Source organism: Lissotriton vulgaris, chromosome 7 (genome assembly GCF_964263255.1).
Source record: "Lissotriton vulgaris chromosome 7, aLisVul1.2, whole genome shotgun sequence".
Taxonomy (NCBI): Eukaryota; Metazoa; Chordata; class Amphibia; order Caudata; family Salamandridae; genus Lissotriton; species Lissotriton vulgaris.
In genome coordinates, this window is record NC_141695.1 from 935,484,869 (window position 1) to 935,512,233 (window position 27,365).

The following is a 27,365-nucleotide window of genomic DNA, read 5'->3' on the forward strand; positions in this document are numbered from 1 at the left end:
TCGTGGTGTTCTCCGAAACATGGCGTGCGCTGGCGCACACTTGGTGGTGCAGTGTGGAGTTTGCCGGTACGCGCTTAGGAACTGTGCCAGGCACTCTTCAGGCGCTTCCCCCTGTTCCACGCTAATTTGTAGGGCCCGGTTCATAGTCCGCATGAACCTCTCGACCTCGCCGTTTGCCTGAGGCCACTGGGGCGTGATCTTCCTGTGGTTGATCCCTCGCCTGCTTAGGTATGTCTTGAATTCATTGCCCTGAAAAGGCGGCCCATTGTCTGACTTTATCTCATCAGGGAAACCTAGCATGGCAAAGGTCCGGTCTAACGCTGGCTTCACGTGGCTGAATGCGGTGGAGGGTACTACCTCCACCACTGGGAATCTGGAGCGTGAGTCGATCAGTACCAGGGCTTGTCGTCCATCTGGAAAAGAGCCAAAATCAATGCTTATCTTCGACCACGGGATATCGCACGGGTCTTCAGTGATGACCGGGTGCGGTGCTGGCTCTTGGCTGGTGATGACACACGAGTGGCAATTCCGGATTTCTTCCTCAACCGCATTGTCGATTCCCGGGAACTACACCCGGCCACGCAGATGAGCCTTCGTCTTTGCCACTCCCTGATGCCCTTGGTGAGCGAGGCGAACTACCTCCTTCTGCAGGCTCGAGGGTATGACAATGGTGGCACCCCGCAATACCACTCCGTGGGGTCCCGTGCTTAGTTCACTCTGTGCTCACCACATCTGTTGCCGAAAAGTCTGTTCATTCTGCGTGAGTGCATTGGCTCCGTCCAAGAAACGTTTCCAGGTGCGATTTTCAAGCGTGGCCTTTACCCTGCGGAGGCATTCATCTCGGTCCATGGCCGCCCCGATCGCCTCCAGCGTGAGGGCCTTAGGACATGCATCCTGGGACAGCACCCTGACGAACTCCTCCACTTCTTCTCCGTCTTCGAGCTCTGATGCGTGAGAGGGTTGTCCTGGATGTCTCGACAAGAAATCTGCCGGGTTGTCAGCTCCGGGGCGGAAGATGACTTCAAATCTGTAGGTTTGAAGCTGGACAGCCCATCATTCGATCCTGGGTGGTGCAAGCCTGGCAGAGCCTCCAAACAGCGGCACGAGCAGCATGTGGTCCGTGATGACCTTGAACTCGTAACCGAAGAGGTATAAATGAAAATGCTGGCACGCCCACTTAATGGCGAGTGCCTCCCTTTCTATCTGTGCATACCTCATCTCCGTCTGTGTCGGTGCTCGGCTGGCATAAGCTGTGGGAACCCATTCCTGGTTTTCCGTCTTCTGCATCAGGACTGCCCCTAGCCCTACCGGGCTAGCATCCACAAAAACCTCCATCTGTCTTCGAGGTCTGAAGTACGCCATGACCTTGTCATCTAGGAGTGCATCTTTTACTGCACGGAATGCCTCGTCCTCCTTCCCGGACCATGACCATTGGTGGCCCGACTTGGTGAGTGTGCGTAGGGGCTCTGACAGGGACGCCAGGTTGGGGATGAAGCGACCACAATAAGTGGCCATCCTTAAGAAACTGCGAACTTAGGTTGCAGATGTCGGCTTAGGTGCCGCCCGGATGGCATCCGCCTTCTTTGGATCCACTCTGAGGCCGTCTCGGGAGAACACGTATCCAAAGAACTCCACCGACTCGTTGTAGAACGAGCACTTTTCCCAGTGTAGGGTGAGGCCGTGCTCAGCTAGCCTCCGGAGGGTAGCCCGAAGGTGTCCATGGTGCTCTTCTAGCGTCTTAGAGAAGACAAGAATATCATCACTCAAATTGATGACTCCTGGAAGTCCTGATAGCGCCTCCCTGATTGCATTCTGGAATACCTCGGCGGCCGAGGAGACGCCGAAGCTCAGACGTTTGTACCTGCGGAGACCTACATGGGTCGAGAAGGTTGTGATATTCCGGCTGTCGGGGTGCAGCTCAAGCTGGTGGTATCCAGCGTTGAGGTCCAACTTGGAGAACCAGCGGGCTCCAGTCAAGTCTGCCACTATATCGTCCATCGTTGGCGTGAGATGCCTCTCCCTCTTGACTGCTTTGTTGGGGAGGCGCATGTCAACACAGAGTCTTATGGCGCCCGGCTGCTTGGGGGCCACTACGAGGGGCGATACCTAGGGGGTGGGCCCTGACACTTTCTCTATCACCCCGAGTTCCTCCAGCTTCTTCAGCTCGGCTTCCACCTACGGCCGCAGCTGGAAGGGTACCCTTCTGTGTCGCAATGCTGTTGGTTTCACTGTGTGGTCGATGTGCAACTTGAACATCTTCCCCTTTAGGCGGCCTAAACCTTGGAAGAGCGCTGGGAATTCGTTCAGCATGGCATCCGCATGTCGTTCGTGTATCTGGTTGGCGAAGAACACCAGCTGTAGGTCCTCCGCTGTGTGGCAGCTGAGGAGCATGCCCCACTTGCCTCCTGTCATGTGGAATTTAGTGTTCACTTCTTGGCCGTTGCAGGCTCCCGTCACATCAATTACTCCTCGAAGGGGTAGCGGATCATCGCTGTCATACGTGTATATCCTTGTTTTTGATGGTGATAGTGGCGGTCCAGGGGACAGCTGCTCATACTGTACATTGTCCATCACATTCACAGACGCGCCCGTATCGATTAATGCCTGCACCGGGGATCCTTCGATTTGGACTTCGCACATTGGAGGGGGTCGTCTTCTCGAACCTTCCCGGCCCACGAACGAGACGAAGAATATGTCGTTGTCCTCGTCCTCGTCTACTCTGAATGACGACTGTGCGGCGTCGCCGCAGGGGCCGGGGTCTTCGAGCAAGATTTGGTGCACTCCTTGGGTGGCGTTCCTCCCACTTGGGCCAGCCCGTCGACTGCCACTGCTGCGGCACACTTTTGCGAAGTGGTTTAATTTTCCGCAGTTGGAACAGGTTTTCCCTCTCGCGAAGCACCTGCCATTCGATGGGTGGTCCATCCCGCAATTCCCGCAGGCGGATCGCGAGGTTGTCGGCTGCGGGCCTTTCTGTGTAGCTGGAAATGGCCTCCTGCGGAGGACGTCGACATGTTCCTCTTTCACCGACACATGTTTGGCTGGCGCGGCAGGCATGTCGAGAGCGGCTTGCATTGCTTCCGCCCGGGCATTTGAGAATTTGTGAGACCTGGCCAATACAAGGATCTCGTCCAGGCTTATCCGGGGCTGTCGCAGGATGAGGCGCCTCAGCTGAACTGACCTACAACCGTGTATGAGTTGTCCTCTGATTTCCAGTGTCCGGTCCGGCAACTCGCAGGAGGTTGCCAACTTGCGAAGCCTCGCATAGTATACGTCGATCGACTCGCCTTCCGCTTGACGGGCCTGGCGTAGCTTGAACCACTCATAATCTGGGTTGGCGCGTGGGTCGAAATGGCGATTGAGCGCCGTGACCGCGGCCGTGTAGTCGTTTTCATCTCCTCTGTCTGGCAGGGTCTCGAATAGCTCATACAGTTCGTCACCTCCGTAACACATGAGCAGCGAGCACTTAACTTTTGCGTCCGTCTCACGTACCCCCACGAAGTAATGCTCCAACCGTCCGAGCCAGAGGCGCCACCGCGCAGCTGCCGTGGGCGGGTCCGCCAGTTCACTGAATGGCGGGAGCGGCGCTGCCATGGCGTGTCCGGGCAGGACGGGCGTGAAGTTGGCGACGGGGGCCGGGGCCTGCGCATTCAGTGGCACCACCGGTTGTGGAGCCGGAGCCTGCAGGGCCGGGTCTGGAGCAGCATTGCCGTCGGCTGCCTGCACACTCATCCTTGGCACGTGGCAGCGCGTGAGCTACGCGCTGACGCAAGCTTGAGTCGACGGCGTCTGGCCGGCCGCTGCTGTGGAGGTGTGGTGGGTCTCTTGCCGTCGCCTTGGAGTGCTGGATGTGCTTGAACAGAGTGCTAGTGGGCCACTGGGGCTACAGTGCCTTGTGGATGCGTGATCTGTGCTCTGGAGCATCACCACCTCCTTCACCAAGCAAGAAACGGGCCTCCGCGAGATGCGTGAGGAATAGCAGGGCGGGCTGTGCACGTCCACGAAATGCGTGAGGAATGGCAGGGCTGGTAGTGCACGTCCGTGAGATGCGTTCGCGGAGGCGGGGCGCGCGTCGAGGGCCGATAGATCCCCCCGGCTGACGCTCGGTGGGCCGCTGTGTGCTTTCTCTCCCCCGGGCACAGGGCTGCAGTGCTTTTCCGTCGGGGTGGGGGCGTGTGGCAGGGCCCCTTGCAGGACGCGCTGCGAACGGCAGCAAACAGCGGATGCGGTTCCCCGAGGAGGGGGGGCTCACCTGAGCGCTGAGGCAGGCGCGCTGACCAGGCAGATGTTCCGATGGGGCCGGACAGGCACAGGCGGCAGGACTACCCCCGTGGGATAGTAAGCAGGCCACAGCCGCGGGCTCGAGCGCGGGCAGCGCAAGCGCGGCGCCCAGGACACCGCGGGACACGGCAAGCGTGTCCGCGGGGGCGAGGCGTGGGCAAGGTACCCGCCTCGTCGCCAGTGTAGTGATTGTTAGGGGCAGGGACGACCTAGGCCACAGAGTGGGGCCGAACTGTACGTTCACACAAGAAGACACACTGACAATAGCTGCTGGGTAGAGCCGAAGACCCCGAGACGGTCTCGCGCCCGTTTATTTATACCTGGGGCGTGACCCGCCCTCAGGCTGTGTGCGTGCGTGCGTGCGTGTGTGGACGGGCCGGGTGGCTCCGTCAGTACTCTATATATCATTTTTGTTTAACCATCCAGTATGGAAACACACACAAGTAATTCAGTACACGTTCAGCTCTCTACAAAAATCTCACTTATATGTTTTGGGTAAATTGTGGCAGCGTCTTGCTGTTAATTAGGACACTAAAAAATGTTTTAAAAATAGTTTTTTCCATTTTAAAGTCTCTATCATATGTTTTCTTTGCATATATGCTTTATGCCAGTGGCGGCTGGTGACATTTGAAAGTGGTAGGGCGTAAAACAATAGCCGTACTCAAATCCTTTATTCAGTTTGTCCATGCGCAGTTCAGATACTATATTTACATTGCTAATTCAATTTCAATCTGGATAGCGCTGGAATAGGTAGAATTCTCCACGCTTCTACGCAATTAAACATATTCTGAATTATTATTCACGAGCATCAATCAGTGTAGCCATTCTGAACTGTTGTCAAACTAAGCAAGGAAGGAGGGGCATTTCGTTGAAGCTTGCAGAATTTGGTGGATGAAGCATTTCTAGAGCCAAAAGAGGTCAGTTATTAGTACATAGCACTGCCATTTGGTATCATTCATTTTCAAAGATTCCACTTTCTGCTACCCCACACCTCACATCTCACCCAAGCACTTTACCAGGGCTCAAGCCTCAACTACTCTGCAGTCCAAAACGATAGCCAAGAGAAACAACTGAAATGCTGAAATTCAACTACGTGCTAGGCGCTGGCATAAAACTGGCTTTCTATCGCACTGCCCTGCATGGCCATAGACAATGGCATCTCATTTGGTCTGCCAAGCTGGAAAGGTGCAGGAGCGTGCACGGAATTAGCAATGCAAACATCGTACACATGGAACATGGAGGAAAGCAAGCCCGACCACAAGCATGAAAGCAGAAAATGAAGCGCCTGATTCCCATCTCTGGGCATTACCAACAAGCCGCTCGCGCCCAGCCTCCTCATCTGCGATTCATTTTCATTTCAGGGAAGCATGCAGGCAGAGGCCGGTGAAGATAACAAACAGCAGGCCGATTTCAAGCACTCACTGGAAAGCCTGCACAGCCAGGTTCATGATTTACTCTGCACACTTACAGAATGTGGGTCCAGCACCGTAGAAATAAACGGATTCATGAGCATCAAAGCCGAAAGAAAAAACTGAAAGCAGCCTGACAAGCTCGCAAGCACACGATACAAAATACACACCGCTTGGTACAAGGTACGGAAAGTGGCGGCAATGGAAACAGAGACTTGGTCTGACACTCTCTCACTTGCCACGGTATCCATATTCTATTTAAACATTCATATTACTTGCACCGATGTATGCCCTCTCTCTTCCGAATTTGGGGCAATCCAGCTCTTAATAGAGCACTGTTGAACAAGCCCCTCACGTGCTACAGAAGGCTGTGTGATAAGTGCATTTGGAGAATGCGAATATTTGTTTCTTTTGTGCCGTCAGCTTATGTACGGTATTTTCAGTTTTCTGTTGTATGTGGGAAATGTAGCTGTTTTGTGGCATTTGTTTAATCACTGTTAATGTCAAGGGTTCCGGATAGAGCTCAAACGAGCAATGGTCAATGCTTGGAAGAGAGCGTGACTGTCATGCAGGTGTGAGTACAGCTCAGCCAATACCAATTGCGGAGATGGTGTCTTTAGACACGTTCTGACCCGGGGCCGCCTTGCAACTGCTTCAAGAATATTAGTTTGTCTCTGTCTTTCTCATTAACGTTTTGCTTTAGTTGTACTTTTTTGATCCAAAACACAAGTTGCGCCGTTTTGTGTCACCAGCCAGAAACGTGATAATATTTCAGAAATATTATCCATTTGTTTTTTCAAAGCCGGCTAGCCTACCTCAGGGTGGCACGACCAGCGTGGTTCGCTGTCAGAGTCTGCCCCTGCGGCCTACCTGGTGAGTGAATGCTGGGCAACTTCAGATCCCCCAGGCTTCCGCTGCATCTTGACGTCACAAATGTGGACTTGAAAAGGTGGGTGAGAGCACCCTCGATGTCCGGCGGGTGCCTTCAGAGGTGCGGTGCGAGTGGCCCCCGGTTCACTCCATGGCCTGATAGTTCAAAGACTTTGACAATTCAGTTAGTAGCCGCTGTTTTTCGTCACATCTTCCTGCCTTTCTAGATGAACAGCAGCCCATTATGCGAGCCAGATACAAAGCAAGGAGTTTACAATTAACAAGGCATATTCAACGGCAAAGAAAACTCTGCAAAAGTTCCCCAAATGAATCATGATTTTAGAATGCCGAAAAGACTGGTGTTCAGGTCTCTCTTCCAAAATGTCTAGTTAACGCTGCATTTCTGCCAAAACGATGGTGGCACCAACTACGGTGTCAACCAGTGCATCCTCGCAGCGTTCCACACCCCAAGTTATTTATGTGCAGTCACGGCCGGCATTACGGGCGGGGGGGGGGGGGGGGATTGGAAATGGGGTCCCACTCGCGACGACATGAGGGGGGAGGCGGGAGGGGTTTGAAAACAAAACAAATATATAAAATAGAATAAAGTAAACTTACAGTCCGGAGACTGCGTCCCGAATCCCGCCGTCCTCGATTTCAAGTCCTGCAGCACGTCATCAGGAAGGCGGCGCGGCAGGCAGCCAGCCAGCCTCCCTCCCTCTTGATTGGTGCGGCCGGCTGCCCCAGGCTACGTAATTTTCTCTCTAGAGAGAACAGGGAGAGTGAGTGGGTGGTGTTACTCGAGCCGAGGGCAGGGGGAGTGGCTTGGGGGAGTGGCTTTCCCACTATTGTTAATACTGTCTGTTTGGGCGACCTCAGGCTGCCCAATCAGTCAGTATTAACAACAGTGGGAAAGCCACTCCCCCAAGCCACTCCCCCTGCCCTCGAACACCACCCACTCTAAACCAGGAAGTTAGTTCTACTTTCTCTTCGTGCGAGAAGGCAGAAACAAATGGTAGTTATAAATAACTACCATTTGTTTCTGCCTTCTCGCACGGCGAGAAAGCAGGGGGGGCGGCGCCCAAACGCCCCCAAGGAAGAACCGCCACTGCTTTATGCTATCTCTAATAATGATTTTGCTGGCTCGACTCGTGCTGTAACTTTTAGATCTAAGCCTGGCCATTGGCTCTGCCTTTCCTAAGGCTGCCCCCTCCCAACCCACCCTCACCGCCTTCATTTTCGAGTGTGGGAGTTTTGTTTGTTCTCATTCCCTCCGTATGCTGCCCCCCCGGTCGGAGCACGTGCACTACTCAAACGAGACACAAGGTGGCAACATTACCACGCGGTTAAAGGCAAACACACATATCCCAGCTCAAAAGGTGTCAGAGAGACGAATGCTTTTCATTCCACCCCTGAAGGAAAATGGCAGTTCTACATTTAAGAACTACATGACCCGACTCACGGCAACGGTTCCGTGTAGCTGTAAGCGTGTTTCCTCACTGCCTGCTGCATGGATCGTATGGTAAGCGTGCGGTAAGAGAGGAGCAGCAAGCACCGGGGAGGTATCTCCGGGAGATCGAAACTGGAAGGGCAGAGACGCCCTGCAAAATGTTAAAACAGTTTGTCGGATTTGAGTAATTATATAAAGTTGCTACTGAGGAAAGCACCGGGTGCGTAAAAACTATTCACAAAATATAAATCTGATCTTATCACAAATGGTGAGATTGGATAGTTCAGTAAAACCGTACATCACTCGCTCTTTCTCTTTTATGGAGTATATAATGTCAATTTTAGATTCTAGATATTTGACTTCAACGGTGGTAACATTCCACTCGAGGTAATCATTTACCCTTTATCGTGTTAAAAAAACCCTCAAAAGAACAGGACGGAGAATTGTTTTCTTATTTGTTCCGGGTCTACCGTCATGCAATACGGAATCAGGAAGGTCAGTGATGCGGGATGCAAGGGTATTTTAACGATAAGCCGGGTGCTCTAATCTGGGATTGTTTTGAGAGAGTGGGGAGAGGGGGGGATCTTCACAGATGGACAGCGGCGTGTTTGCCAGTTTCGTGCGGAACCAGTCTGGTTAATTAGTCACGGTGGGCGGGTGTGGAGGATGCGCGAGCTGGGGAATCTGACTCAAGTGGGTAGGTCACGGTTCACTTGGGGCAGCTCTTTTGGAAAGCCACGTAGATGGAAGGGCTACCATTTTAGCCAGTTCAGCAGGGGTGTGATGGGGGCTAAGCCTATGATAAGGAGGCTGGCAAAGCAGCACACACACCATGCGTTCCTTCAAAACAGTGTCCGAAAAAAAATATTCTTGGCTTCTACAATCATTTCCAGCTCCCACTATGGAACTCTCCCCCTTAAATATAGATTAGGTTAATATCTAAGCCTAGATCAGGAGTACCGTGTTAAAAGTATACTGTTTTTAGTTACCGCCCGTTACCACCAATTAAAGAATTCTGAGTTTCCCTGTACCCCCTGCAATTTTGCCTGGGTAAAATTTAGGGAAGAAAGCCTGGTAAATTCGGTTACAATTGGAATTCAGTGAGCATGCACCGAATTACGCATTTTACGCCTCAATTTCCAAGTGTATTTTACAAATATCAGGCATTGTCATAGTTAATGGTGGCAGCGTCATGGAGCAGGAGGGAAATTGTGGGAGAGGATTGGAGAGAAAACCTGGTGAGGAGGGTGGTAGGAGAGATACGGGCTGGGAGGCATTAGGAGGACATGGGGAAGAGCGCAGTATATGCAGAGTCCGCTGCAAAGAGAGAACATGACAGGTTCGGATTGGTAAGGCGGGAACTCCGGCAATGGCAGAGGGGCCGGTATCCGAGTTCCAGCATTGGGCTCCTTTTTTGGGAAGCCTGGGTGAGGGGGAGGGGGGAGCGGCCATTTAGGCAGTGTCTGTGTTGTTCGGATGCCCCCAGTGGGTCCCTGAGTGGCCTTTCTGAAGGCAGTTGGGCGTTCATTACCTCCCTTTTATCAACGGGCAGAGGTGTCACTCCCTTTCTCTCACTGGGCTGGCCCATAAATGTATGCATATTGAGTGGGAGCAGGGGCCTGAGCCGAAAACATGCCTCTGTCGGAGCCCCCTTCATTTTATGAAACTTCACCAAAGCTGTGTTTTGCAGAAAGGCAATATACAAATGTGGGCCACTTTTTTTAGGGTGCTGGGCCGATTTTTATTTCCAATCCAACCCTGCAACATGCCATCTAATTGAGTACTAAATGAGAAGTTACAGTAAAAAAAAAAATAGTTAAATAATTCTGTGATGTCAGCATTGGATAGATACAATTCAGCCAATCAAAAGTGAGGGTAAAGAAGAAATCCATTAGAGGCAGGACAAACTCAAGAATATGAATTAAAACCAGTCAACAAAGAGCAGGGGCTGACAGAGAAGAAAACCAGCCAATCATGTGCTAAGGACCGCCCTATAGCGCACTGTATGTAGTAATATATGTAATGCTGCCTGTAGAGAGGTCACAGACACATATAGCTATACTTACTATCTGTTATCCCTCATCCATTTTATCACCTTAACACGTGTCTTCTAGAAAGGAAAGTATGAATGCGCTCTCATTTCCTACCCCTCTGTAAGGCTAGAATTGTTTGCTATGATATAGCGGGGGAGCAGTAAACCTGGGAACACCCTCATGAGAGACCAATACGAGGTGAGCATGTCTTACTGCTTCCCTTGGCGCTGTATAGACTTGTGGGAGGAACGAATGCTCAGATTACGTTGTTGTATTCTTCATCGGCTATTCCAAGTCTTCGTCTTCCTCATTACAGTCCTTACAAAACGAGCTTTGCATTGACCATGTTACAGACTTCACCTGGATATAAATTAAAGTGAACTGGGTAAACACCACCAATATGGCCCACTTCTTCCTGGTCCATAAAGCTTAAACCATGTCAAGCAAGACTAGGACTTTGAGTGATGAAAGTATTTAGAGAGGACTAAGTTGCACATTTGCAAATGTCTTTGAATGAAGCTCTCTTGGCAGCAGCCCACGAGTGGCGTCACTTCTGGTCGAGCGACCCTGAAGAACAGAAGGCAGGGGAATACCTGCTTTCTAGTAAGTTAAGGAGATAGTCACTGTAACCCAGCTGCTAAAGGTCGCTGTAGCTGGTCTGTGTTCCTCGATGGCAAACCCAAAAGTAAGAAAGAAAAACAACTTTCTTAACATGTGAAGTTCTGTGTAAATGGATAGGGGAATCTCTATGCAGCACAAAATTGTGCTAACAAGACTTCTGTGGAGGAGAAGGGGTAGAACAAAAACCAGTAAAATAAGATCCTGTGAAAGACCTTATAGTTCTGATGGTAAGACCCAGGGGCTGGTCTTAACAAAGCTCTTTAGAAGACTTGATGCAACATAACCAAAAGAGGGTAATGGAGAATCCTGTATTGTTCTAGTTGCTGCCTACTGGCTACATAATGTAGAGACTGCCAAATATTAGAGAAAAACATCCCACTAAAATTAAAGTACTATCCCACATCACAACAATGAACTTTAAAACCTTTAGAAAGTTACTAAGCATTAAAGTGTTCCCAGTGCGCTTCATGGAGTTTAAGCATAATCTGCCTTCTGAAATGGGAAACAGAGAGCATTACCTAAGGTGAACAACCCAACAATTTCAATCTTACCCTTTCAAGTGGCACAATCCCAGGGCTAGCCTCCGAAGAGGGTTCTTGGAAAACTGGATTCTTTCTATTTTCCTCTGTTTCTTATCCAGGACCTTCTTTACACCCTTATGCAATGAAGGGTATTCCAGCTCTTTCTGTATTGAAGAAACAAACTGCCTTCCTCCTCTTGAGTAGCGGCTCCAGGAAAACCTAAATTAAGTCTTACATGCTGAATTTGCTCCAATTGTTTAGCAGCCAGTATACGTTGGCCCCCTTTGTTCATCATCTTCCTCAGAGCTCTCTGTATCTTGAATTAAAGAACGCTTTTTTTAGGGGCAGAAGAGCTTCTCTGCTATAAAAGGTGGCCTCCGCTGCTTTGTTGATCATATCCTGCAGCATCTCAGTTGCAGGCAAATCAGGCTGCGGCCTCGAATGGTGGGCCAGGGAGCCTCTTATCCTGACTATTGAGAACCAATATGACTCCTTTTGGAAGCACACTTTCCCAATTCCTCCATGACACAAAGTGGTAGGACTGTATGGAGCACAATACTGAACAAGAAACACGTTAAACTTTTCTCTATATTAGGATATGGTGACGTTAAAAAGAACCTGAGATCACCGCGTGGTCTTGCCCAAAGGAGGTAAAGAATGGAATCACTGCCATCTTAGAATAAGGTGTCTTTTTACAACTATAAATGCGGCTTCTCAGAATATGGCAAGTCATTGCAAGGAACATGCATTATTTACTATGCATTAAGATAACGAGACCACACTTAGCTAATGCAAGGGCGCTGCTGGAGATTAATAATGTGACTGCTAATTGCTAAGTGGAGCAGCAGAAGTAGAAGCTTTCTGAATGCAGAGGCAGGCAGTGAAAGCAGACTTATCTCCATGCAAGTGAAACATTTACAGGTAAAACATGTATTTTCATTATTTAATTAAGAAAGAAAACGCTAACAATTCTTATTTTGCTTAGTGAAGTTGTACATGTCATTCATACAGAGAAAAAAAGGAAGTGACACGGGTTAACGCCACCTTTATGGCCCAGGAAAAGGATCTGTAGCCATATAGTGACATTTCTGCAGTTGACATTTATTTATGTTTTGTTGAAGTCTGTCCCACCGGCGTTGCAGGGATACTCTTTTGATGACTGTAACGAGGAAGGCAGGTGGGGATGTAATGGGAGGCATAGATGTTACTGCAGCACCCACCTTGCACTTGCTTCCATTAAATATGTGGCACCCGTCTGTCTCTTTGTTACCTCAGGTTTATGGAATCCGGGCAAAGATGCATACCTCCTTCACTTCATCAAGTCTGGAGAGAGCCAGTGAGGGAGCTGGAGGTCCTGGTAGCGACCATTGCTCAAGTCACTGGAGATCGAAGAGGCTCAGGAAGTCAACCGAAGCCTCTCAATTGTGAGTTCCTTTGGCTTTTAACTGTATTGATGTCACTGTTGTGGGCATTCGCTGTCAAAACATCTTTATCGCATTAATACAAAAACACAACAGTTCAGGTTGTTAATGCGCCTAAGCATTGCATATGTCACTCTCTACTGCAGTGCATGTGGCGTTTGAACCTTCAGGCAGAAAATAAATGTAGGAATGCTGCTGCGTTGCATTGTCATAGGTAGGATGCAGGTTTATTTCTTTATTTGATGAATGGTCCACCATTACGATTACACTTTAGAGTTCTCCCATTCTTATTTGCGAAATATTCAATTTAAACATGACTACAGATTTTGGATAACTGCAACAATGTTGAATTGTCTTTCCAGCCCACATATTCATAGGAAGTGAGGGTGTGCTTGTCCCAGATTATGGGTGAAAGTTTCGTCTTCTTTTCATCACTGTGCAGGATGGTGGACTGCAGAGAGTTTCCAAGAGGCGTTCCTCCCTCACAGAAAAACAACTCCAGCTTGCTGAGCCTTTCGCTAAACAATCGCACTAAATATTCCAATATTCAGGCAGTTCCTTCACCTGCTGCAAGTGAACTTCCAGAAGACACTGGGGCTATAACTAGACAACAGATTTTCAGTCACGTCTTTCTCAATGTGTATTACAAAAAAAGGTTTATAATTTATATTTAGCTTTTAGTACACCCTAACTACATTTTGTGCTAGAGTCCTACATAGCAATGATTGAACATTTCTGCTATAGTGACATCATATCATGCACAGCATTTTTCAAATGACCCAACATCCAAGATACAGATACAGAACTCTTGATCTTTACTTGTCCAAACAAATGCCAAAATAACTCCTGAAATGGTGCCAATGAAGTAAGTAAATTAAACAGATATCCACAATGTACTCAGAAACAGTGACACATATATTACTAAGTCAGCAGACTCCCACTCTTATGACTGCCGAACAAGGGAGGTTTCAACCAGCCGAGGACGTGTTTACCTCCACAACATATTACAGTGAAGTCTGCAGGTGAGCTTGCACATACACCTGCATCAATATTCTCCCATTCAGGCAACAAACATTCAGAGATACAGTTCCTTACTTCCTAACATGGCATAATCCAGCATCCAAGTGTGATGGAACACGCGTGTCTACTCTGCCATTCAGCTCACCCACCTCTGCCAAAGGACATTACAAGTAGGCAAATCATAACTAAGGGACTCCTAGTTGCACATTCCAGGGGCAGCTACTTATGTAGAGGGTTATGTGTCTGCAGAAATGACCCTCGCAAAAGTATTCACCGTTATGTCCCAGTCATTGTGTCCACAAAATGATATCAGTCTCATTAATCCAGTGCATATAATTCACATTATATATCAAGGCAGGGATCTGCAGAAACGCGTCGTGAGGATCTTGGTGGCGTTTAAGAAATAAAATCAAAGCACCAAACTGGGTCTGTCTTGTCTTCTATGCGAATCCGGCTGGAAGTTGCAATTGGAGCGAGTCTTGTCAATATATATATATATATATATATATATATATATATATATATATATATATATATCCCAACAAGAAGTTGAGCCCTCGGTGGAAGAGCCACTCGATCGGCAAAATTGCATCCATTTCATTTCAAGGAGCAGTTGCAGCGGGAGACGCAGAGGGAACAGTCATCTTCCTTTCCATAGCCAAACCGGTTTCGGGAATCTTTTCCCTTTCTCAATGGCATCTGCATACGTTGAATGTTTGTCATGCACTCAAATATAAAGGTCCTGCCCTTATGGGCGTGTCCGCAGCGCGGCATCCTGGATCCTGTAGTGCATGAAAGTTTACCTTTAGTGAGTTCTTCAATGTAGCAGTAAATTAAATTAAAACATTAATACACCCATGTGGGCTGATGCACTGTTATGCTGGGTGTCCTGTTGTCTTTATTCAGCTGCTCCTAGGACACCGGTCTCCCGTATGGAGATAGCGCCATTAGGCACCATCACGGGATTATGGAAGGTGCTCCAAAAGCTAAAATGAGAACACATTTTCTATAACTTCTAAATATCTTTTCTTTTTTTGAAGATGCTGAAAACTTTGAATTCGTGAAACATGCAGGCAAGCACAGCTACCACTGTAGGTAGCCTGGATACATATAGAAGAACCCCACCCCATTCACTCTCTGATGGTGTCACAGCAGTGTAAATAATGGAAAAATGCAGGTTTCGAGGGAGTGAGTGCAGCAGACTGGTGTTCCCTCCTGGGGGAGCTTAGCTTCTTTCCTCCAGGGAGTGCTTGTCAAACAAGTACTCGCCATGCCAGGCTTGTGATACAATCTCCAAGCTTCATGATGGCCTTCACCTGCTCTCTAGGTACTCAAACTCCAGGAAGTCACAGAATGGGGGTCGACTTTATCGGTTGCCAGCTTGTGCAGGTCGAGCAGGGCCCAGTTCACTGTCTTCTGCAGCTGCATGGCCTCCAAAGTATTACTCCACTCATCACTGTCTGGTTTCTTGATATCCTGTAGCACCATATGCCCATCATGCTTGTTCGATGCTTCATAAACTTCACTGCCTGCACGAGCTCCTCGTGGCTCTGCTCCTTGAAGAATTTTGCCAACTGGCCCTTGGGCCACATTGTCCTAGTCAAAGAAGTAGGGCATAAACAGGTAGATGTAGGAGGCATACAGCTTGGTGTTGATCATGTGGTTGATGGCCGCGTCACACTCCCCAATGTACTTCTGGTTAACCTGGGACTACATGGTATTGCTGATATTGTGGCTGTTGGTGGTAGTTGTAGAATGATGATGGATGGATTCAGTTCCCAGGAGTGTGCTGGGCTTGGAGCCACGTTTCATTCAAACACTGTTGAAGCAAGTATATAACTCAGAGCTGGATCTCATAACTTCACAATATCTTACTCAGCTATTGAAGAACACAGTCTGATATAATGAGTAGAACATGTACTTCCAACGGCAGCAGCCTATCAGCTGATTCCCAGTTCAGAACAGCACCTTCCTATAGTGTTCTAATGAACTTCTAGATTGCTAAGATTCTGTATTCATTACAAAACTGTGGCACATCTGAAATCATCTAAATGTATTCGTGTGCCATATAAATTAAGGTTAGTGCTCCAGAAGTTAAAATGAGGACACATTTTCTACAAGTTCTCAAATATCGTTTCATCCATGTTAGGAAAACATTCTGATATGCAGCGTGAAGCAAGTACATTTAACACCAGCAGAAGTCTGTCAGTTAACTCCCTAGTATTCTACTGCAGCTTCCCAAAGTGTAAAATTGAACAACTGGAGTGCCAGCATTCAATATTTATGACACAAGTGTGGCACATCTAAACACCATCTTGATCGAAACAAAGCTGTAAAACCGAAATCATTTCCTATAGGATACTGAAGCAATAAAAACTAGGGGGAACGGTCTTTTAAATTATAGTTAGTGCTCTAGAAAGCTAAAATGAGGTAATAATTTATGAGTTGCCAAACATCTTCCTCGTTCATTTCAGCAAATCATTCTGACATGCAGAGTTAAACAAGTACTTTCACACCTGCAGCAGTCTGTCAGTTAACTCCATAGTAAGTAATCAGTTTCAGCATCACCACAGAGTTCTGTTGAACAACTAGAGCTCTAACCTCTTGTATTTAAGACAAAAGTGAGGCACTCCTTAATGCCATTTTATTAGAATAAAGCTGTAATGTAAAGATTCACTGAAAAAAACAAGGGTTAAAGTGAGCTATTGTCACGACCGGGCTTCCTCAGGATCAGGTAGATGCTTAAAAGGGGTCCACCTCCCAATAGCCCTACACTCTGACTGTATAACAACACAGAGCATAAAGGAAATTAGGCGAGGGAAAGGTAAGGAAGGGACTGGAACGGGAAAGGAGGCTGAAACGAGAAGAAAAAGAGAACACGTTGATGAGTACATATAAAGCCTAACTACTCTCAGTAATGTCTCGCTAAAACACCACCTACCAAGACGACTAGCTGTAGGCTGTTCTTCTCCCTGTTTTGGTAGGTATCAGATAACGTCTCTATACCCTGTTTACTCCTCTTCCAGCCTTCCCAATTGAAAACTAAAATAATCCCTCTCCAAAATGAAAAATAGAACAAAAATCGAACCAAAAATAATGCTGTTAGATTCAAAGATCAACCCAGTCTTGCGTGAAACAGTTCCAAGAATAAAGGATTAGCAAGTCTCTATATTCCGAAACCTGAACAAAGTCACGACCTTATAGTTCCAAGAAACGGTGATAAGAATCCTTTTATATTTTTGGTGAAGAAAACAGAAACCAAGCGCATCTCATCCGAGAAGCGCCTGTACTTACAAATGTTCGGAAACACTCCAGCCGGCAGCTTTTTCCAAAAGGAAATTAATTCCAAAAATAGTTCAGCAGATTTCCTCGTGAAACCAAGGAATGCCAATTGAAGTGCAATAAATTAACAGTGGCTCCGTCGAGAGCGTAATGTTCTTCTGACGCTCTAGCAAATGAGGCGTGTACCAGAAAGTGCTCGGCAGCCGCCGGGCAAGAAGAAACAGCAGGTTTCACAAACAGTCTCTCTAACGTCTCAGCCGAGACGCTAGCAATGTTGAATTAGCGGGCTTCTATTACTCACGAACTAGACACTCAGCCATGCGTTCGACAGCTGCTGAAACCGCAAGTGATCCACAATAGTCAGGAAATGCTGGGCAAAGCAACACAGCCTAGATCAGGTTCGAAGGTCCAAAGCTCGGGTCCAGATTCGAGCTACAAATCACGTACGACCCACAATGCACTACAGCATTCTTTATAGGTTTCCCAGCTCCTCCCAGTTGCTAGGCATTGTGGTACTGGTAGTTCAGTAGGCGCATTTGGCTGATCATGACAGCTATAGCTTGGAATTCTAATGAGATTTTAGCTTTCCATAGAAGTTCACAAAAAAAACCAAAGGTTAAAGTGATATTAAGGTTAGGTACTGAAATAAGGCAAAAACGAATGTTTAAAAGCACTAATGTTCACATAAGGCTCAAGCGAGCAATTCTGGTGCAGGAGAAGTTGTGACCAACTGCAGGTGGGAGCTGAGTCTACATCTCTGCACTCCCTGTCTGTACAGAGCAACCATGATGGTGGTTAGGGGCTGACAACATAATGGCTGGATTTGTGATGCTGCACTCCTACCAGCACACATTAGGAGCTATGACACTTTAAAGTTCTTTTTCCCGTACACACTTTGCTGGTGTAAGACTTTTGAAATTTTCCTTGAAAAAAGCTTGCAAAACATGTGGAAACGATACAAGAATCAGTGCTCAAGCACCAATTGCTGGGGTGATTGCTCATTCAAGAGTTTATAATTCAGAGCATAGTAGCAATAGTGCATCTCAAAATTACTATATCCCACTTTACTTTTGGTTGTGATATTACTACTGGTGTTCTCACAAATGTTGTGATAGAATGTTAATGTACTGAGTAAAGCACCAGAGTTCACCCAAGATTAAATAATGCCTATTCATCAACCACTGTTAGAGAATTACCCTCCCCAGCAGAAGGAACAAGAGTTCTTACAACTTGTATTACAGTAGCTAAAGATTTTGTTTTTAATTCTAACCTCATGAAGCCAAAAAGCACAAAGCGGCAACTGTGGATATATGTTGCACCGGATCGAGACACGAGACAAAGTCACAAGTTTAGGAAGACTGCAATGGAGTGCAGGCCGGCTATAGGGATCCAGTTATGCCTGCTGAAAGAAGTACCTTAAATCCTTGTTTGTGAAGCGTTACAAGGATCCCTGTTGAAGATGCATTGCACAGTTGAAGTACTGCATCGGTTCTGTGATACAACGAGGCTGCGGTGTGAGGGCCTGCAAAGTCATGGAAGATCCTACCAATGGGGGCTGGCGATGTAAAGTACATTGTCAAGATGCAGTGTGCAGATAGTGTCGGTTCTGAAGAGCTGCTATGCGGAGTCCGGCATCATCATCGAGGCTGCCGACGATGAGGGATGCAAGGGCCTGCGCTGGCGATGCATCACGCAGTGGCAGTTCCTGAAGGCATTGCCATCTGTGGAGGAGATGCAGTTCTTTGTGACTGGTCCAATCCATGCAACAGCAAAGGTGTGCCGGTTCCGGTCGGGTTTGGGCTGCTCAGAGGAGGAGATGCATTGGTTCCGCTTGTACCCCACAGGCTGTCAAAGCACCTTAAGCCCACTTCAAGGGTCCAGGACTGGGGTAGCATCACTTGGTAGGGTGGACTCAAAGATGGCAGAGTCCAGGTGCAGATGCAAGGTTGTTGGAAGCCTGTTATGTTCTTGAAGTTTCAGATCAGGAGGTGAGACAACTAGCCCTTGGTTTCACTCTAGGGTCTGTTACAAGGTCACCCACCTGTACTCCGATTGTTCCTTCCGTGATGCTGACTGTTCCCAGACCCCCCTGACAATTTCCAAAATGACAAGGAGGTTACATGCTTGTCACTCCAATAACTCCGCCTGTACCCCAGAGGCTGCCAAAGCACCTTAAGCCCACTTCAAGGGTCCAGGACTGGGGTAGCATCACTTGGTAGGGTGGACTCAAAGATGGCAGAGTCCAGGTGCAGATGCAAGGTTGTTGGAAGCCTGTTATGTTCCTGAAGTTTCAGATCAGGAGGCGAGCCAACTAGCCCTTGGTTTCACTCTAGGTTCTGTTACAAGGTCACCCACTTGTACTCCGATTGTTCCTTCCGTGATGCTGACTGTTCCCAGATCCCCCTGACAATTTCCAAAATGACAAGGAGGGTACATGCTTGTCACTCCAATAACTCCCCGGGGGAAGGGAGATAGGAGTGAGAGACAAGAGAAACAAGAGATATTTGTTGGTGCTGTAGGGGTGCCTCTCTGGAATGTCTCTCTGGTGGAAGGGGTGAAGATATTGGTATTGTCATGGAGAACTTCAGGACTGTGTTGCTTATTCTGTAGCAAGGAAAAAATAAGCACCTTTAAAACTCAATAACTTTGGTTATTCTTGGTTGCTAAATCCTTGAACAGTTACTAAATGAAAGGTGCCTACTGAATGGGAGAAGATTTCCTAATCATCTACTTCTGAAAGAAGCGCACGTTGCTACACTATTTCCTAATGTAGCTCTTCATAAAATTGTTATCTAGAACACCAGGGTAATTAAGAGATTGTAACCAACCAATGTAAAAATGCATTTACATGAATCAGATTTGTTCATTTGAATTGTTAACATACCTGACTGTGTCTTGAAAAGTGCCCCAAATTATTTGCTAACTAAAAGGTAAATGACAAAGAAAATATACACAAGAGATAATAGGCACAGTTACAGATACAAATGCTTTAACACTTTTATCAGTGTTATTCCAATGCCAGTTGCATGAATTACCCTTTCTACAATAAGGAGTTTTCAGTGCTCCATACTTTTCTCCTTCAGAACTCTTATTATCTGTGCTTTCAACGAAATGTTATTTTGAGTCTTTCAAGAGTCTTAATTTCAAAATTCTTCAGTTCGAATGTATTCCTAATGTCCTGGCTGAGCCAAAAGGGTAAAAATGGCTTACTGCGATGTCAGCAAGTTCAAATGCACTTTACCGATTGAGTTGTTTTTTGTTTATTGTTTCTTCTAGGAGCCGGAAGACGACCCGGGGGACTGGATTCCAGGGAACAACAGGAACTGGAACTTCTTTGAGAGCTGACAGGACGACGAGAGCAACGCTGGAGCTGGATGAAGTTAGGTGAGTACAGGGGATTTCCAAAAAGCGAAGCGCGTGTGAAGGGGAGTGCGTGCTTTGAATACCCAAGCACCCTGTTCCTGATTCTGAATGCACATGTGGAAGGAGCGACTGTTAACACGTGCGCACGTTAGACTAAATGATTTACATAATTTGGGCAGTTGCAGAGCACTCGTGATTCAAAGACACATATTTGAGCTACAGTTGGATAATTTTACTATTTTTTATTATTTGAGCATTTGCAGAGCACTCATGATCAGAAGGCACATGTTGTAATTATCAGTACACCAATCACAGTGGCAATCAATAAAAAGTACACAATGAATTTCCCTGCAGTACTATACCAAGTAATGATGAATGACAAATGTACTGCAGCATGAAATACCGTTTTCTGTATAATATGAATACAATTCTTAATGAAACTGCTGTACCATGAAATACCGTTTTCTGCATCGCATGAATACAATTCTTTATGAAATTGCTGACGAGTTGTTGCCAGCTATAACAGGTTCTGGATTCAAGAGATGCTGGTCCAGTCATTCTCACCCAGGCAAGAGGGCAGCAGGTCAGCACAGCAGGGAAACATTTCCTTCAGAGCAGCAGACAAGCAGAGTGGCAGTCCATTCAGCAGCACAGCAGTCCTGCTTCCTGACAGAGTGTCAACAGGTCCAGAAGTGTATTTTAATGGTGGTGTCTGAGGTCCAGTATATGTACCCATATGTGTCTTTGAAGTGGGGAGAGGCATGCCTTTGAAATGCACAGCTGCACTGCGTTCCTGGCACTGGTTCCAGACTACCTTTTGGCAGGCATTTGTGTCGAGGCAGGACAATTGGGGCTAGGTACAGTTCTTCCCACCCATTCTGCCAGTGATGGCCCATCCAGTCACACCTAACCTCCCCATTGTGTGACGCTGTCTAGGAGGAATATACAAAGTTCAACTGTCAACTACACCCAGTCATGTGACCCAGAGACAGGTTGCAGGCACTAAATGGCTAGGGCATGAAAATGCCGACTTTCGAAAAGAGTGAGATTATGCTTGGACTGTGAAGACTTCGCCTCCTGCTCCACAACGCTATGGCACTCAAAAAAGAGTGCAAAATCTTATCCAAAGAATCTGTTCTTACAAGTCCAATCATGAACATTACAACACTCAAAATCAAATAAATGTAACACATAATGCACAAAAACGTATACAATTCATATTTGCTAAGCATGGGCTGAAAATTCTTTTCGCTCGCGGAATGTGCGAATTTTTGACAATTTCGCAGTCTGCGAATCGTGCAAAATTGTCAAAGAATTCGCAATTCGCGAGTTGGCGGATTTTTTTTGCTTGGTTGCGATTCAAAAACACAATCTCGTGCGCGCGGCGTTGACTTACTGTGATTCTGAGTTTGCTGAGTTGTTTTCCTCCCAGTTTGCGTGCGCTGCGCCATTTTCGATCTTGCTGCGTGATCGCGCAAGACTTTTCGACTGCAACTATGTCATAGCGTCCTGCCATCTTGCACTGCGAGACGTGTTGAACGCGAATACGTCATAAGGGCCAGCGATCACGCACCGCGAAAAAAAACCATTGCGAAGACGAAGATGCGACACGCAGCTGACATCCGGTGGGAGATTTGAACAGCTCGATTTCCCGAAATTGCTCAAATTGCAATTCTGCACAAGAAACTGGCAGGATAAACTTCCTGAAAATGATGATTTGAATCAGAATAACTCATCAGATTGACATTTGGCTGCTTTTTTGTGCAAGGAGACCATTTGTTTGGGGGGGTGGGAGGGAGGAAGTGCCCCACAGTCTCTAACTTCCTGTTCCTGTCCAGTAGGCTCCTCCCAGTGCTTTGTCCATGTCCTGGTCACTTTTCATTTGGACCTGGAGCTGGAAGGATTACTCTTTGTGGCTGCTGCTGGATATTTGTATTTGAGGACTTTTTTTTGGGATCACTTTTGGATTTGAGATTTTACAATTAAGTTAGTGTTGTTTGTTTGGGGCATGCAGTTGCTGCAACTACAATTTATAAACTTTTTCACAACTTTAAAAAAAATATATTGTGGGTACCCACAGTATCTAGTAGGCCCAGGGTTAGTCGTGGGTGTATGATAAACTGTTTCTGTGAGTTTTGTTGAACTTAAATATCATTTATGGCAAGTTATTGAGTAGCTCACTGTTATATGTGGAAGTTTTTTTAAATTTTGGGGTGCGTGTTAAAGCCACACTAGCCAGTAGGCCCAGGGGTAGTCAATGGTGCATGGACCAAGTCTTTCTGTGGGGTCTCTTCAATTTAAACATAATTTAGGCCATGGATGGCATTGTATTAAGGTGAATTTTGTGTGTATTTAGATTTTTTGGGTGTTGGTGCCTGGTCCAGGGCCTGGCCATGTGGGTGGGGGCCTTTTGATGCCTGGTCTAGAGCCTGGCCCTGTGGGTGGGGGTCTAGGGGCCATTTTGAAGCCAGGCAGTGTGCTTTGTGCCATAGGCCTGCACCCAGTCTGTCTTGCTTTCATCCATTATGCCCAGGGGTACTCAGGGGTGCATGGACCAAGTCTTTCTGTGGGGTCTCTTGAATTTAAACATAATTTGTGGGTGGGGGTCTAGGGGCCTTTTTGAAGCCAGGCAGTGTGCTTTGTGCCAAAGGTCTGCTCCCAGTCTGTCTTGCTTTCATCAATTATGCCCAGGGGTATTCAGTGGTGCATGGACCAAGTCTTTCTGTGGGGTCTCTTGAATTTAAACATCATTTAAGGCATGGATTGAGGTGATTTTTGTGTGTGTTTTGATTTTTTGGGTGTTGTTGGGGCCTGGTCCAGGGCCTGGCCATGTGGGTGGGGGCCAGTTTGAGGCCTAGTCCAGGGCCTGGCCATGTGGGTGGGGGCATATTGAGGCCAGGCAGTTTTTTGCCATAGGCCAGCAAGCTTGCGGGCCAGTAGGCCTAGGGTTATGAATGGGTGCATGAAACAACTCTCTCTGTGTGGTCTCTCTTCTATTAATCTAAACATCCATTATTGATTAGAATTGCAATTTTTATTTCGGGTCTTTCCGTTTTTGGGTGTGTTGTGTTAATAATAATAAAATGCCTAGTTGCAATAGTATTAATTGAAGCACGACATATGCAACATTTATTTAACTGATGTTCCTCTGGTTTCTTTGCTTCTAGGTGCACAAAGACTGAGAAGTGAGAATCAGGAATCATCCTCATCATCATTCATCACGTGTTGTAGTGCCAGGAAGAAGTCCTGCTGCTGTGTGTGCACAACGTCATGTGACGTCACGTGGCCACAGACAACTCTGCAACTCGTGCAGCTGCGTCCTGCTGTTCTTCTGACATCTGAAGAAGATGGGCCCAAAGAAAGGTAGCCGTAGCTCCTCTACCAAGAAAGTTGCCAGTGCCACTTGCAGTAAGAAGGAGCAGAAGAAGGAAGTGGCGCCACTTACTAAGGAGACTGCTGTGCCAACCGACACTTTTTTGGGAAAAAAAACTACGCCTGCAGCAGCGGTGTCCACCGGGGACCAAGCTGGGAGCAGCACCTCAGCTTTATTGGTCTCAGTGCCACCACGCCAAGTTAGGCCCAAGCCCTAGAGTGCCGCAGAGGCAGCCACTTTAATTGTTATTTCACCATCGACCAGTGATGTTGGCGTTGACTCATCGCAAACTAGCATCCAATCAACGCAGGGTGTAACTCATCTGACGAGTGTTCAACCACAGGTGCAACAAGGAGAGTCGCAAGGAGAGGTGCAAGGAGAGGTGCAAGGAGAGTCGCAAGGAAAGGCGCAAGGAGAGTTGCAAGGAGAGTTGCAAGGAGAGTTGCAAGGAGAGTTGCAAGGAGAGTTGCAAGGAAAGGCGCAAGGAGAGTTGCAAGGGAAGGCGCAAGGAAAGGTGCAAGGATGAGCGCAAGGAGAGGCACAACTGCCCACAATGCTTGTTCCTCCAGAAGTAGCGGCACATAAGGGAAATCGAGATTCATGCGGAGGTATCAGCCGAGCAAGTCACTCTGAGTCCTGATGATCCATTGTCTTCCAGATCCCCAGCAAGGAAAAGGTGGGCTAGTACAAGTTCTTCTTCAAGCCCCCTTCCTCCTGATGATCTAGATCTTGATTGGCACCCACCAATTCAGTCTGAGAGGGAGGCATGCCATGATCCGGCAAAGCTAGGTAAAAGGAAGGTTCCCGCAAGGCTTCCACTTATGGGTGATGACGAAGAAGCAGTAGAAGTGGTGTATTCTGTTGCTGATGAAGAGTCTGACGATGACGACACACTCATCACAGTCATCACTCCAGCCCCAGCGGGCATGCAGCAGACAGACATTTTTACCCTATCCCAAAATGCTGCTGTGCGGGATGTGGCCGGCGTGGCACTAGTACCACCACCAACACAGGAAACTACTACACCAACACGACCTACAGCTGCCAAATTTTCTCTTCAGAAGGGCCGGCAGGGACCTCCATCCAGCTTGACCTCCGTTACCTCAAGTAGTGGTGCTGTAACTGTAAGTGCGCAACAGAGTCCAATTCGGCCATGCTCATCCTCCACTTCATCTGGCATTGAAAGTAGCACCTCCACCACCACCAGTCAGTCAGTCAATTATCTTTATTCGGTTAATAAAAACCATAAAAGAACGAGCAAAATTACATATCACCATTTCATCAAAGCACAGATTATTACAGAATTTAAAACAGACAATCATTATTTTAAGAACACTAAATTTACAATGAATCATACATGAATATTTAAAAATAATAAAAGATAAAAAAGAGGGGCTTATTAAAACACAACTCATTCAAGTAGATTAAGTAAGGAGGAAATTCATTATTCAGAGATAAAGTGCCTATTTCTTGTGCGATGCTTATTTAAACGTGCTCCTGCAACTAGAAAACTAGCAACAGAAAAAGCTACTTTAACATTAGGTAGGAGTTGCAAGAACAACAGGGCTGGTTTTACCTGAATAAAACCCTGATTGCGTAATATTGGGAGCAGGTATCTTTTTCTGATTTCACTATAATGTCCGCAAAACATGATAAAGTGCATCGTGTCCTGTGTGGAAAAGTGGTCCCAATCACATGGTTCGGCATCATCAGGTCTAATCCAGGTTCTAAAGTTGCCCAGTATAAAGTGAATTAAATCAAAACGAAATCTCGTTAAAAGGAAACGATGATAAGAATTTGTTACCAGGAGAAGATATGGTTCTATTCCTGGAACAGAAGACAGCATACAATGTTTCCTTACCATGGTTTTTTTTAGCTCTGTAGCTTCCCTCTCCAGGGCGTATAAATTCATCAGAGTGTTTTTAACTAATTTGAGATCTTCGTGAGTTATCACACCTGGAGATGAGAAGAGTTCCGGACGTCCAGCTAAAGTTAGCTGCGTTTTCACGTATCTTACCCATGGGATGTTAAGGGCTCTATCCAGGGTTAAACAATCCTTTAAGATAATATGATTTAAAGTAAGCTCCTGATTAAGCCAGGTTTTTATCCAACCAATTACTGGGGCTAGTTTTAGAGTATCAGATATATAGCCTAAGCCTAGCTCTGTATGCAGTGCAAAGGTCGAGGTTGATTGGGGAACAGAAAGCAGAGATCTCAAAAATTTATTTTCTACATTCTGTATTTTAACGGAGCTAGTATATCCCCAGATAGCAGAGCCATACTGGGCAACGGACAAACATTTTGCTTTATAGACTTTGATGATGCTCTCCATGGGACGGGCACCTAGTTTTTTAGCAAAGCCTAGCAGCCCTGCTGCCGCTCTAGCAACAGCGCTGCTTTTGACCAAGAGCTGAGGACCCCAGGTGCCCTTTTCGTCACAAGTCACTCCTAAGTATGGAAAGGAAGGGACTCTCTTAACCTCCTTACCAGCACAATAAAATGTTTTCGACTTTCTTTTCCTACCTGCAGCTCCAGCAATCATTATGTGGGATTTTTCTGTATTAGTTTTCATGTCCAGTGAGGACATAAAAACTCCAAAAGATAAAAGGAGTTTGTTTAACGCAACTCCAGAACGTGCCAAGAGAACGGCATGATCCGCGTACAGGAGGACAGGTATCTTTGTCTCACCTGCACGCGGGATGTCACTATGGGATGTTATCATTACTGCCTCCAGGTCGTTAAAGTAAAGGGTAAAGAGGAGGGGGGCAAGTATACACCCTTGCCTAACCCCCCTCTCTGACTTAAAGTGACAAGTGCATCTTCCTTCCCTAGTTACTCTGACCGAGGTCATGAGATCCTTATGTAGTTCAGCTAGGTATTCTACCAAAGGGGGGTCAAGGCCCATGGCCAGAAGGATCCTCCACAGCTTTGCCCTGTTTACCAGGTCAAAGGCTGATGAGAGGTCCATAAAGGCCATGTACAACGAGCCCCCCTTGGCGACTACATATTTGTTGAGGATTAATTTGAGGTTTAGGCACTGGTCTAAAGTTCCTCTTTTGGCTCTAAAGCCATATTGTGCGTTAGATAATGTACCCTTACTTTCTAAAATCAGGGTCAGTCTACCTAAAAGGACTCTTCCCAAAATTTTAACACTAGAGTCGATAAGGGAAATTGGCCTATAGCAGGCCGGGTCTGTCCTCTGTCCTTTCTTAAAAATTGGTACAATGATCGAACTCGCCCAACTAGAAGGGAAAGTAAACCCCCTTGTAGCATTAAAAATGTTAGTAAGAATCTTTGAACTTAATTCAGGAGCGCTCTTAAAAAAATCTGTGGGGACCCCATCTGGGCCCGGTGCCTTTTTACAGAGTGTATCGTAAATCGCTTGTTTCACCTCATCCTGGGTGAAAGGAGAAATGTGAGTTAACGATTGTGTGGGGGGTGTTTCACTTTCTAAAGTTGTAGAAGTACAACTATAGATATTGCTAAAGTGTGTCACCCATTGTTCATCTGGGATATTACAGTCAGCTCTCTGATTATCTAATCCTGCAAAGTATGGGTGGTTTATGACTGCCCAGAATCTAGCACTATCTTTCTGTGTTTCAGGCAGTAATAAATCACTCCAGGCCTCATTTTTATCTCAGATTTCCTCTTCCTGATAGCTAGATTGTATTGTTTTCCTAGTGACGCTATCAGCTCTCTGTCTCTAGGTTTATTCTTTAGGGCC

At 46.9% G+C, this 27,365-nt stretch overlaps 1 protein-coding gene across 1 annotated transcript in view; it reads left to right on the top strand.

Annotated features, from left to right (window-relative positions):
- The first annotated feature begins 7,968 nt into the window (after positions 1 to 7,968).
- LOC147702705 (uncharacterized) overlaps positions 7,969 to 27,365 on the top strand; it is a 139,716-nt gene continuing 120,319 nt past the window's right edge. Inside the window, exons 1-3 of the mRNA XM_086928821.1 lie at positions 7,969 to 8,079; positions 12,458 to 12,606; positions 20,182 to 20,289. Coding sequence (XP_086784947.1) covers positions 8,068 to 8,079; positions 12,458 to 12,606; positions 20,182 to 20,289 — 269 coding nt within the window. The 5' untranslated portion in view covers positions 7,969 to 8,067. The remainder of the gene's footprint in view (positions 8,080 to 12,457; positions 12,607 to 20,181; positions 20,290 to 27,365) is intronic.